Consider the following 12,781-nt stretch of genomic DNA (forward strand, 5'->3'; position numbering starts at 1 on the left):
GATCGCCTGCCAGGAGTCACAACATTCATGTGCGGGTAGGACACGACTTGTAGATACTGGGACGTGACTAGGGGGTATTCTTAACCCCATATATAAACAAGTTAGTTTGGCTATAGAGAAGTTGGCGTCCCTGTCCCTGCCTGCCCTCCCTCCCTCCCCCCCACCTAATACTTACCTGACGGTAGTGATTATCTGATTTTGGGCCCATCCGAATAATTACTCTGCCCTCTCAATATTAAGGCCTGGCTATAGCTTTGCCTATAAACATGCAGGACCCTGCAGCTTACTCAGTGGAGAATATTTTCAGGAGGAAGAGATCAGCAATTTCTGCCCCATTATGGAACCTCTATATGGCAGACAGTGGCTCCTCTGAAGAAAGACCTCCAATTGGCATCTCAATGCCCACAACCCCTTGCCCAGAAGGAAGAACCTTCTGGGCCCTTGGCCCTTTACCTATAGGGCAACCCCGCTGACTGCCAGACCCTAAAATTAAACGCACAGATGAGCCCGGGGTTTATTTAGACGCTTTTGACAACCTAAAAAAGAAACCTAGTCCCAAAGAATTCCCACTTCCCTATAATTTTTTAAAGGGGCTGGGGGTGGGGGGGGGGGGGGGGGGGGTGGGGGGGTGGGGGGGGGGGAGGGGGGGGGGCCTTGAGGGGAACCCGCATCCCATATCCTATGGATGGGCATCACTCCCAAATGCCTGAGATGGTGACATAGGATGGAGACATAGTTAGGACACAGGGCATGACGCCTGTCTAGTAAGCGCTCTTCGCCAGTGGAAAAATCCAAACTGGATGAGCCTTCCCAGGACCCAGACTCAGACATGCTGGACCCAGATGATGTATTACATCTGCATTAAGAGGAATAGTCCCCAGCCCCAAAAGCTGCTTTTTATGCGAAGGGCCGATTGCAAAAACCACTGGATTATGAATTCCGCAGCCGCCTTAGGGCAGAGGGTCGTCACTCTTCCTAACCTCCGAAATTAATGCCAGGATGGCCACTTTCTTGGTGAAATCCGTAAGGGGGGAGGGGGCGACCAACCGAACGACTGACCCCCCCCCCCCCCCCCCCCCCCCCCCCCCCCCCCCCCGAAAAAAGGAAGGTATAGAGGGTCTGGAGTTCAGGCCAGGATAAATTACTGGCTATAGCAGACCCCTTTCAAAAATACTAGACATGACCGAGAACGTGAAAGCATTCAGCACCTTGATCTCTCCCATAGCCTTTTCTAGATGGGCTCAACGAGCTATAATTTTCTTGGAGAATGCCAATTCCACAATTTACAGAGAAAGGCGCAGATCCCTGCTAAAAAAGTAGGCCCAAAACTAGAGGTATTGGCAACATTAGAAGCAGGCCCCGCAGCCCAAGAGGGCCTCTTCAGAGACCCCTTCATCCATGAATTAGGTAAAATGGTCATCCGTGGAACAACTTTATATAAATTGATGGCGGTTCCTTTGCAGTGAAATGCTGGAGCAAAGTCCAAGCCCAGAGCCACGTTCTCTTGAAGATGGACAATAAAGCAGCAGTCTGCTTTAACAATCATCTTGAAGAGACAAAATCAAACAACCTTTCAGACCTGTCCCCCAAGTTTTTTGCGTGAATGGCAGCTATACCTTCTGGTGTTTCAGGAAACACATTCTAAATGGGGCCCTTTCATGAAGGGTCTGTTCGCCTCCCATCTGGATTCCCAACTGGGCCGTTACTGCAGCTGGAGACCGTATTCCACAGTGGTAGCAAAGGATGCTTTTCTACAGGATTGAAGCAAGGAGAGAGGATATGCATTTCCCCCCGTTCACAATGATTATGAGAGCCTCCGCCCAACTTGGGAGACAGCAGGCAGACCGGTGTTAACCATACCAACCTGAAGATCTCAAGTCTGGTTTCTACTTCTAATGGAACTTTTGGGGATTTTCCAATCCGTCTACCCCAGCTTCCAGATATTCTCCAGGATCCCCAGTGGAACAGGCATCACCTAGCTCTGAAAGGCTCTCTCCATCTCATGGCCTGGAGGATTGCCAGAAACATTAGAAAGTCCACGGTATTTCACAACAAGCTGCATCATTGCTCACCAAAGCCTGGGCGGATAGTGCCACCAGGAGGTATCACTTGGCCTGGTCTCGATGGTAGGGTTGGTGTCATCAACAACTGGATCCCATAGGGGCTGAAACTGTACAAGTCCTGAATTGTCTAGCCTCCTTGGCCTTGGAAGGTTTGGGGTATAGGTCTATTTATACCTTTAGGTCTGCCATTTCTGCACGTCATGTCCCGATTGAAGGTCACCAGGTGGGGTACATCCCTTAGTATGTAACGTCACAAGGGGGGGGGGTAGATTGTCTCTTCCTCCTGGGCCTCTGTATTCTACTGTATGGGATGTCAATAAGGTTTTGCACCTTTTCAAATCATGGCCAGTGAACAAATACCTGTCGCGAAAACAGTTGTCCGTGACACTAGGCACCTTAATGTGCCTGGTATCTTGTTGTAGAGTCTCAGATGTACGAGCACTGCACATAAAAGGTAGAGTATTCACGCCAGATAGAGTGTCCTTTCATATTTCGAGAAGGACAAAGTGTAATTCAAGAATAGTTTCTTATCCTAGGTTCTCAGATGTTCTCAAATTGTGTGTGGTCGTAGCGATCAAAGCTTCTGAACCTATGACGGAGGATCTTCATCCTCACGGGGAAAAGTCTGTTTCATTGCTCTCAGAAAAAAAGTCATAGAGCAGTTTCCTCTCTGAACATCATCAGGTTGTTCAAATGGCCCATGCAGGAGGATATAGTTGATATTTCAGTGGTTGGAGCTCATTCCGTGAGAGGGACCATGGCCTCTAAAGCTTTATCTCTAGTACCTCACTTGGAAGACATTCTCAATGCAACGGGCTGGTCTTCAGAATCTGCTTTTAAGAGATTTAATTTCAAGCCAGCCCAAACCATAGCCTCGCGCTCGTGGTGGGGAAGTTTTAAACCAGCCTAATCCTCACCTCCAATTCTGGCATAGAATGAAAAATTTCCAAGCTATTGTAACAAAGTTTCAATTTTATTAAGGACACTGAAGCAAGGATTAGCTCACCCTTATTGTGGGCCTGTCTTCCCACCCAATGTAAAGAGCGTATGAATTATGCTTCTTACACAACACCTGCAGTACTAGGACTATAACTTTGGTCTTCTTAGGATGGAAATAATTGCCTAATTACAGTCTGTATTGTGCATCATCCTGTTAACATATATTTCTCAGGCACAGAAATTTATGCTGCTGTTGGCTTTTCAAAGGAACAGATTTCAAGAACTGTTGGTGGTCTCAGGAAATTAAAATCGATTTGTTTATATAGCGCATGATTGCCAATGGCATCTTGGCGCTGATGACAGCATCACTAAGGGGACAATACCAGCAGGGGCCTGCAGTTACGTCTAGTTACTAGGAAGAAAGAGGCAGAAGAAGCGTCTGCAGAGGGTCTTGAAGGACAATGCTGACAGTTTTCCTTGTGGTTCATGGGAGATGAAGTATTTAACTGTTTGTTGATGTTTGCATAACCTTTTTTAATGGCTGCTGGTACCAATAAAGCAGCGAAAGAACAGCCTAATCCTCGCCTTCATGTCCTAAAGAGAACTGAAACGTTCTGTTACAATAGCTAGGAAACTTTTCTTTCTTTTCCCGAATTCTACAGAGCCACAGTTACTTATCTGAAACTGTAGGAGTGTACTTTAGCAGGCTAGAAATAAATACCTGTGGAAAGAGGCATGGCCACAACAAAAGGATGAATTATAAAAATATGTTCTGACACACAATACATTTTGAATAGGAAGAACTGTCTTTCATTGCTCTGTGTAGCAGAAAGATTACTAATCCCTTAATCACACTCTGGGGTGCAGCTGCTTTTAATATCATTGAATGATAAATATCCAATTCCTTCATCAAGGTCCAATTCATTTTTCCTTTATGGGGAAGGGTTAGAATATAGTGCCAATTATCAATAATATTTAAACCAATCCAAAACGTTGCTTCTCATGAGGATTTCTTAAATTAATATTTTAGATTTAAAAACATGTTCAAGTATACCATACAGGAAAGATAATACTTCACTGTGTGGTGATTCTTTGCCTTATGGTACTTGAGCATTTAGTTGTTCCTGGACAGTCTCTCGTGGGACTACTGCTATTTACCACTGATGTCCTAGGCCAACAACACGGGTGCACTCCAACCCGAATGGGACGTTACTCCCTTTGGGAATTTGACTTTGAGGACATCAAGAACAAGCAGTCAAAGCTTGCTGTAGGCGGTAGTAAGAAAATTAGGTTCAGTTTAAAACCCCATGTCAATATGAATGCCTTATCAATGTTTTTCGTCAGAGAAAAGATGGCTATAAACTAAGTAAATAAATGCCCACATACGCAACAAAACAGAAGAAACCACCATCTACTGTGGCAGAGATGCCACCAACAGTTATTACAGATCCCAATCGCTAAGAAACATATTTCTTTAAAACAACAGCCAATATTACTCTAAGGAGCTCAGCAGTATCTAAGCTCTCCTTAAAGTTATTATAGGTTGGTAAATGATACACAGGCGGATTCTGGAGCCCACTCTTCTCCTTGGGTTCCACTGATGCGAGGAGTGGAATTAAAAGTGTCACAAAAAAAAGTTTATTTTGTGTCACCCCGAAAACGTAGAGGACCTCAGCACCACCCCATGTCCCCCACTACCTCCACCCCTACATTCGAAAAACTTTCAAAAGCCCTGTCCTACAGGATCATGTCCTGGTGACCAGTTGAGGGACACTATCCAGTCAAGCAGAAGCAAAGTCTTCATCTTTTTTTTTTTTTTTTTAAAATGGGACTGATGAAAATAGTAGACTACCTCATACTATTGATTGAGAGGTAGCCCGCTATTCCATGTGATCCTTTCTGAGCCCGAATAGAGGGCTCTAGCTGTCATGATTACATTTTGCATATGCTGCAGTCACTGTTGGGACCAACAGCACTCGTGAAATGGATGGTTTTGGGTTAGGCTTCCTCAGCTTTAACCGTTACAAAACCATAAAGACTAAAAACATGATTCTAACTGTTCTGGACTAACTGCTTTTTCAGAGCCAGCTGAGCCAGATCTCACAGTAGTAATGTAAAGGGGAACTGCAACCCTGCCCCCGTGAAATTGAATGAAAAGGGAGAAAAGCTGAACACACAGGATGGGTCAGGAGGATGCAAGCTCATTCACGGTGTTGACAAGCAATGCAGCAGCTCTGAAATTTTAATGTTAGTCTTACTTTCTCCAGCTCGTCGAGCTGTCCTCACACAGATCATTCATCACCTGAGCTTGGAGGAGGTATTACCGAGGATTAGGTCATGTTTTCAGACAGTCATGGTTGAGCTCCTTAGCAGTTAGGTAAGTCCCTCCCCAGGTCAGAGCAAAAGCAACTGTGCAGGTTAAATAGACCGGTCTAAATGGAGGGTAGGCAAATCAATACATTTTATCCCTGGTCCACCACATTCCTTCATTCACTGATGTAGAGGTCACAGTGACATTCAGACCAAGTGCTGGTTAAGGAGTCCTGTACTTATACCTCCCCGATTTGTCAAAGCAGAAATGGCAGAACCAGCCAAACAGTCTGCAACATTTCAAAGTATGCATGTTTTTCCAAAACTCAATGAGCATCATGCTCCTACTGCTGACCAGATTTCACATCCAACACCAAAAGGAGGCAAGAGATAATTAATCTTTCACCAACCACGCTCCCAACTGACAGTACCACACATACAGAGGTAACAGATTTAACAACCTCAAGGCCGAGAATACACAGATGAAGCTGTTAATTCTACTGTACTCAGAGGCCTACTTCTACTACAGTTGACATGGGAAATGGGCAAAGTCAACAGGTCATGCCTACAATAAGACATAGGGGAATGGGCAGGAGGTCTTCTCGTGCCCCGTCCATTACCCCACCCGCCAAACACCACCACACACCAGTATATCGTTTTTGATAGAGACACAATGAAATGTTAGCGGTATAAAATCACCATACGTTCAGCCACAAAGGAAAAAAACACTTTAGACAGTGCTCACAAACAAGGTCCAACTGTAGTCCACAGTTTCAGTCAACACATGAGCCAAAGATCAACGAAACAACGAGACATGAGATAGGCTACAGATTGCCATGCACCCCTTCCACAGGTATAGTATTCGACAGACCTTCAACCATGGCTAGACATCACTGTTCCCTCAGATGGGTACAGGTAAAAAGTTCTGTGTTCCCCGGCTTTTATCGTTCTGCAACCACTGAGCAGCTGGGGACAACAGCCACACTCACTTGGAAAGGAGATGCACACTTTAGGTGTCTACTGTAGTTCCCCCACCTGCAGACAGTTAAGCTTTAACCTGGTGTCAAACTATATGGAGCACATCCACCAGTCTGACATGTTTGTCTAGCTAGTTTGAGGAAAAACAAGGCTTTAAAGAAGAAGAAGAAAAAAATAAAAAAAATACATTCACACCGACTTCATAGCTGCCTAAATTATCTCTGCCCCCACCCCCAAAATCCAGACATGGTGCAAGGTCTTTCAGATGACTACAAGCAACATGCTTTGCTTGCCCATCATAAATTCTGCTCTCACATAAAAGGCATGTTGCTCATGTATTCTATTTTAACAAGTAGCATTTCAATACAGAACCTGACACAGAATTCAAGTCAAGTCAACAGGTATTAAAACATTACAGTTCGTACCTGGTGCTAGCACAAGAGCCCGTGGTCTTTTGGCGTGTGCTCCGCCGCAAACTGGGGAGCTCAGCAGGTGGTGATTCGCTGCGTTTCTTTGTCGATTTCCTCAAATCTAAGCAAAACAAAACGCACTCTATTCACACAGAAATAATTTCTAAAAACAGCTGTGAAATTATGACAGTATAGATGGGCTACCAAGCGCTTGCTTAAGTAACCCTAAAAGTAACTTATGAAATATTTGACGCTTACATGACTAAGAACCTGATTTAGAACTCGGCGGATAAGTTACTCTGTCACAACGGTGGCAGATATCCTGTTTACCGAAATCTAAATCTCATTTTGTTCTATGGGATTCCAATTTCAGCAGATGGGATATCAGCCACTGCTGTGACAGTAATCTGTCCATTGAGTTCTAAATCAGGCACTAAGTTACAAAACTAGGTTAAAACAGTATTCATCGAACTAGTGGAAGGGTCAGCTCTACAGTTGAGTGCACAAAATTACTTACGGGCGCAGATGACCCAAACTGGAAAGTGGTAATCATTTTCTTTGGTAGTCATAAAAATTTTAAATCAAGAATTTCGACAAATCTAAAGCTTAACTACCCCCAAAAAGTTCATATAGTTAATACGCAACACCATTAAGAAAGGAGCTTGAAACCTTTGATGAGACAGACAACATGTGCGCTTCTATATAGTAAGCTTAATAAAGCTCAGATATTTATAATAACTTCTAATTTGCAAGAAATGTACTCTACCAGCCTGGAAAGATTTTGAGCGTCAATAGGAGGTCATTTATGATGAATAAACTCTGCTATAAAAAAACAAAAAAGTACACACTTCCAACCTTGGATACTTTACAGCAGCATGATGAACCGGGAGGTCAACTTCAGCAGAGGAATACCTCACAGGAGAAATATAGCATCTCCTATAGGGTGCTCAGACTCATCTTCAACTTGAGCAAGGGCACTATTATCTGCACCTCTTTTGTAGTACGACAAAGTTTGTCATCTGGTTATGCCCTTCTAAAGTTTCTCTTCTTCATGAAGAAACAAACCTAGAGTCTTCACACAGCAACAGAGAGCACAGCATTCTGACAAAGACCCCACTCAAAGCCCCAAGACTTAGTCACTGTGTCAACCTAGATAGGCACAAAAACATGAATACAGGATAACTACTTCTGTTGCAATGGCAAGAATAATAGAAGAGGAAATTTCTGAGCAACTCATGCCAAAATGGGTAGTTAAAATAATGTAATTCAGTGTACAAGGTTGGAATCGTACTCTGTGCCATGGAGAATGGAGGAGACTGTTGGGCTGCAATGAAAATGGTTTAACAAAGAAAAAAAGAACCCCCCCCCAATAAACGACAACTTACGTGACAAGTCGTGATGTGTGTAATGGGCAGAAAAGTTGTTTTGAGAAGGGTATACATTTTACTCGTACTATAAATCTCTCTTAAAGGCAGAAGATTGAACATGTCTTTCACACTTATCGCTTTATACCTCACATAATCAATAGCATCATTGTCCTGCTTTTCATATAACTCATGGGGTATTTGAAACTTTTAGGCTCACGCTAGATGTCACAGTTGGGTCAACCGACTACTGTCAATGTTCACAAGAGATAAGTTTTACTTTTACACACAGTTTCCACACCCAACCACTAGTCTACAGAATAATGCACAGTATGTGAATCAAGAGAAGAATCACAACACTGGAAAATAATCTTTTTTCTACCTCTTTCACAGCCTTTTTGAGAACTATGCATTAGGCAATCTGGACTGGAAAACATTTCTTCACAAGTAGTTGATGATTTAAAGAGCTTTGAACTCTGCCATGCTTGCACATCACTTAACATGCCAAGTCCAACCCCCTCTCCCATTGCATTCTCCACCTCAAGTCAAAAGGGTGCAATGCATAGTCTTGTCTTGAGAGATGGGGTAGGTGTGAAGATGGCAAGTACTTAAAACATCAATTACCATGAAACTAGCTTTCAATCTCTTTTTTCATGCTTCGTCTTATTACCAACCTAGTTAAAACAGATTACCCAATATAATACAATTGAAGGCAAGATAGTGTCTGAGGAACCAGGTACGATCGAAAAATACTGCAAAGACCTTCATGGCTAAATCACACCTACAGGAAACGTGCATGATTAGGTGCAAAATACATAAGATGTAGACAACACTGTTGGACTGCATATTTCGCAGATTGGAACATGCCTGAAAAGGGCACCAATACTGGTGAATGAACTTCGTCAGAGGTCTTTCTGGGAAAATAACTTGATAAAACTGCAAAAGACTTTCTTCTGAGAGTAATTTCCTGCAGGCTCGCTTGACAAGAGACTGAAGCGCCATATCTAAGGGTATGTAGGATATCCAATGTGTGGTCTCATATACATGATCAAGTCCACTGAAAAGGTCTCCCAGAGGGCAAGGATGGAATAAAACACCTTTGAGTGAAGATGTCACTTGTAGCTAACCAGATGATATCATGAGCCTGAGTCTAAGACCATAGCCTCAGTACCTCCAGGCAGGGGAGGCAAGAGCATGCCAACCTTCGTGTTGGTGTATACATCACTGTATTGTTGTCCGTTGGGATCTGTACCAACTGGCCGCAGATAGAGAACAGGAATACCTTGAGAGCCAGTAAGGTTGCATGAAGCGCAAGCTTGTTAATACACTATTCCTGCTTCGAAAGAGACCAAAGGATCTCTTATCTCCTATGCATCGAGATAACTGCCCAAACTGAGCAAGGAGGCGTCAAGAACATGGGCCACAGTTGGTGGAGGACACAAAAGCTTCTCATATATGGGGTATTCTGTCACCAGCCACAACTGCCAAGTTTACATCTGCTTTTGGGGAAATACAGATGTTGGTCACGAGGACTCCCCTAGGTGGGCAGAAGATATACGACCACTGGAGGACACATCTGTGCCACCAAGGTGAAAAGGAAGAAAAAAAAGAGAAAAAAAGTACCTCCTCAAAGACTAACTGGATAGGCTGATTGTCCCAAACTCACTTTCAGGAAAGGAGCCGTTAAGGGACTCTGTCAAGCTCCACTCGGATGAAGAGGCGATGCTGGAAGGGCTGAAGGTGAAACATGAGGAGATTGGAGAACCCCAGGTTGAAGAGAAAGTACATAGTGGTCTGCAGCAGGTTTGACATTAGCTTTGGAAAACCCCATTTCAACAGGCAGTTGTCAATTTATTGGAATGAAATATGGTCCCCAACATGCTAAGATGTGGCAACAACCACAACATCTGAAAAGCCCATGGGTGCAGATGTTGACACAAATGGAAGGATTTTGAGTTGATATTGGGTGTAACTCACAACAAAGCTGTGCTTGTAGGACTGGTATATAAAAATAAAAGCTGTGCAAGCTGGTGAACACAATCAAATCTTCCATCTCCAGAGCTGAGCGAACCAGTGTCAGAAAAGCATTTTGAATTACTTGTTGAGAAGTAAGGAGTTCAGAATTGAAAAGGTACACACAGGTGCAGAATTCTCTTCTCCAGCCCCATCCTCTGGCTCTTTCTTGGGGACAAAATAAACAGACAATAGGAATACAATTCCGGACCTGTCTCAATGCCTGGCACAAACTCCAGGGCACGGTTGTTCAGTAGATATAAAATATCATGCGGTAAATGACAGCCTGGTTGTCCAAAGTGGCCTTATTGGTCTGTCTAGGGATTGGACACTACAAAGTAACAGCTTAACTGTTGAAGATGTAAGCATTAACAGTTCTGTGAGAAGGTCTGCCCTGTGATCCTCCACAGGCAATGGCAGCTTGAGAAACTCTGTGGACATGCACAAGCAGCTCTAAATGAAGTAACATCTTCAGTGGGAAGCCGAGAGGGTTCTCCAGATCAACCTCCACAAATGTATCCAGGTCACTGGCATTTTTTTTTAAGGGCCAAATAGTCACCAACATCCATCACAGTGATGTGGTAAAAGTGTGTCCACATCACTCCTACTGTTAATGCCAAACTATGTTAGACATCTGAATGTGGTCTGAATCTGACCCAAAAAGCTGCTAGACTGCCAATTAATTAGCTAAGAGGCAAAGCGTTTTAGGGAGATTTCTCCACCCACTGCAAAGCTCAATACCTAAACCATGCCAGAATCACCTTAAATACCACACAATCTTGAAATGACAAATAGATTGCTAGCGCTGTAGCAAACGTTAACGCCTTCAAAGGAGGAAGATGGTCAGCAGGAGAGGCCGGAGAAGGCTCAGAACTGCCGGTGTAAGCCTGGGAAGTGAGAGTACCATAGCTTCCTTGACGAACACAGACGCACCAGAGGGAGCTGGAGTGGTGCAGAAAAGGGCGACCATAGCCTGGGTGAAGGAAGCTATCTACATTTATTTGATGTCAGGACCTAGAAACTACAGAAAGGGAAAAGGGGTTCTGGCTAAGTCTCTGGTGCCAGTGCTAAAACCACAGTCAACAAACCCCTACCTGCTGTGGTGCTTCTTGTTCCTCTTCTTGCCATTTCCTTTCCCTTTGTAGGTATGCGTGAAGTACTTACTAGTCACTGGTGAGCCTGTGCAGGACCTAGATCCCAAACACTGCTTCCCTTGGCACTCATCTCAAGCCCATAAAGAGCTTGTCCACTTGCTCCTTGAAGGCCTTTGTCAACATGCAGCCACAGTGCTCGCATAACCTGGAGTCCTGCTTGGGCCCCTGACATCAGACAGAGGTCATGCAGATTGAGACAGACTTCTGTCTACCAGAGGAATTACATAGTATGACCGCTCTGAACATAATTTTGCCTCAGAATTGTCAAAACTATCAGAGGAAAGTAACTCTGAATGCTTGCAGAAAAGAAGAAAGTGATGTCAGTGTGTTGGCTGGAACTTTTGTGAGTGTTTGATATCACATCTACAGAAACTAAGTCAGGGATGTGGAATTCCTATCGCCCGACGCCCGGGACATCTTGTTTGGGGTCAAGGGCAACAAGTTTTTATGTTTACTTTGTCCTTGGGACAAGTAGAAACAACCCTCTGCAGCACAAAGCCTTTGGCTGGCTGTTTACAGAGAGTGGAACTCTCTGCAGTTGAGGTAATGTTTTTCCAAAAGATAATGCTGTTCGAACTTGTATTTATGGTTCATTATTTGAAAGCCTTCATTATTAGGGTGAGTGCTGTAAATAAATGTTTTAAGGTCACACTTCACTACCGACGTTGGTTCCAGTACAAAAAAAAAAAAAACGTGTATACACATGTTTGAAAAGTTTAGGCTATGAGGCTAAGTATAATGTTCCCAGAAGGCTCTCTGATTAGATGCAAATGAAGTGTAATTTAGTAAAATGTTTTGATGCGTGCTATTTCCCAAAAATCTTTCTAATGGAAAATCAGTGTAACCGTTTTCAACACGATTATGGGAAGCGTGAAAATAAACAAACACTGACAAAGCCAACTGATCTGACATATTTTTATAAGTCTTTTAGTTTCATCAATGCGTGTCTTGTTTTGACATGGCTTTATTAACACTTTATTGTTTTGGGACCTACCAGGCGCTCAACCTTGTAACAAACACTGGCAAAAAAAAACCAAAACGTTTTTGAACTCTAAAAGCACACGTTGCCACCAGTGGCATAACAAAGTCTCCGCAGCCGCCCTCCAGGGGGCCCCTTCACCACAGCACCTGCCCTGAGTGACTCTAGAGAGGGGGTTCCTCCATGTTCTTTGCAAAGGGGCACCCTCCACTTTCGTTACGTCACTGATTGCCACTGTAGTTCCTGACACTGAACAAAACTACTTTGTGTGCCAATATGCTCCTTGTGGAAGAGCAGAATGCGATCACTCACAGTAAAGCCAGCCGAAAGAGAGAGAAATAGAAGTTTAATAAAAACGAAATGTCTTTGTTAACACCAGACCTAATTAGGGACCAAGACCCACATATAGGTAGCTTTTTGCATGTCGCAAAGAGCGACTTTCGCTGTTGGCGACGTGCAAAAAGCACATTGCGATGCACAAACCCAGTTTTGCGATTCGGTAACCTGGTTACCGAATCGCAAAACGGGTTTGCGACTCGCAATTAGGAAGGGGTGTCCCCTTCCTAACTGG

At 43.8% G+C, this 12,781-nt stretch overlaps 1 protein-coding gene across 13 annotated transcripts in view; it reads right to left on the reverse strand.

The window, feature by feature from the left end:
• The window catches only part of TRIP12 (thyroid hormone receptor interactor 12), a 1,145,873-nt gene that overhangs the window by 1,026,067 nt on the left and 107,025 nt on the right, over positions 1 to 12,781 (reverse strand). For all 13 annotated transcript variants that reach the window (XM_069213427.1, XM_069213421.1, XM_069213434.1 and 10 more), the window contains one exon: positions 6,716 to 6,821. In XM_069213427.1, the coding sequence (XP_069069528.1) occupies positions 6,716 to 6,821 (106 nt within the window). The remainder of the gene's footprint in view (positions 1 to 6,715; positions 6,822 to 12,781) is intronic.

The sequence above is a fragment of the Pleurodeles waltl genome, chromosome 11, assembly GCF_031143425.1.
Source record: "Pleurodeles waltl isolate 20211129_DDA chromosome 11, aPleWal1.hap1.20221129, whole genome shotgun sequence".
NCBI lineage: Eukaryota > Metazoa > Chordata > Amphibia > Caudata > Salamandridae > Pleurodeles > Pleurodeles waltl.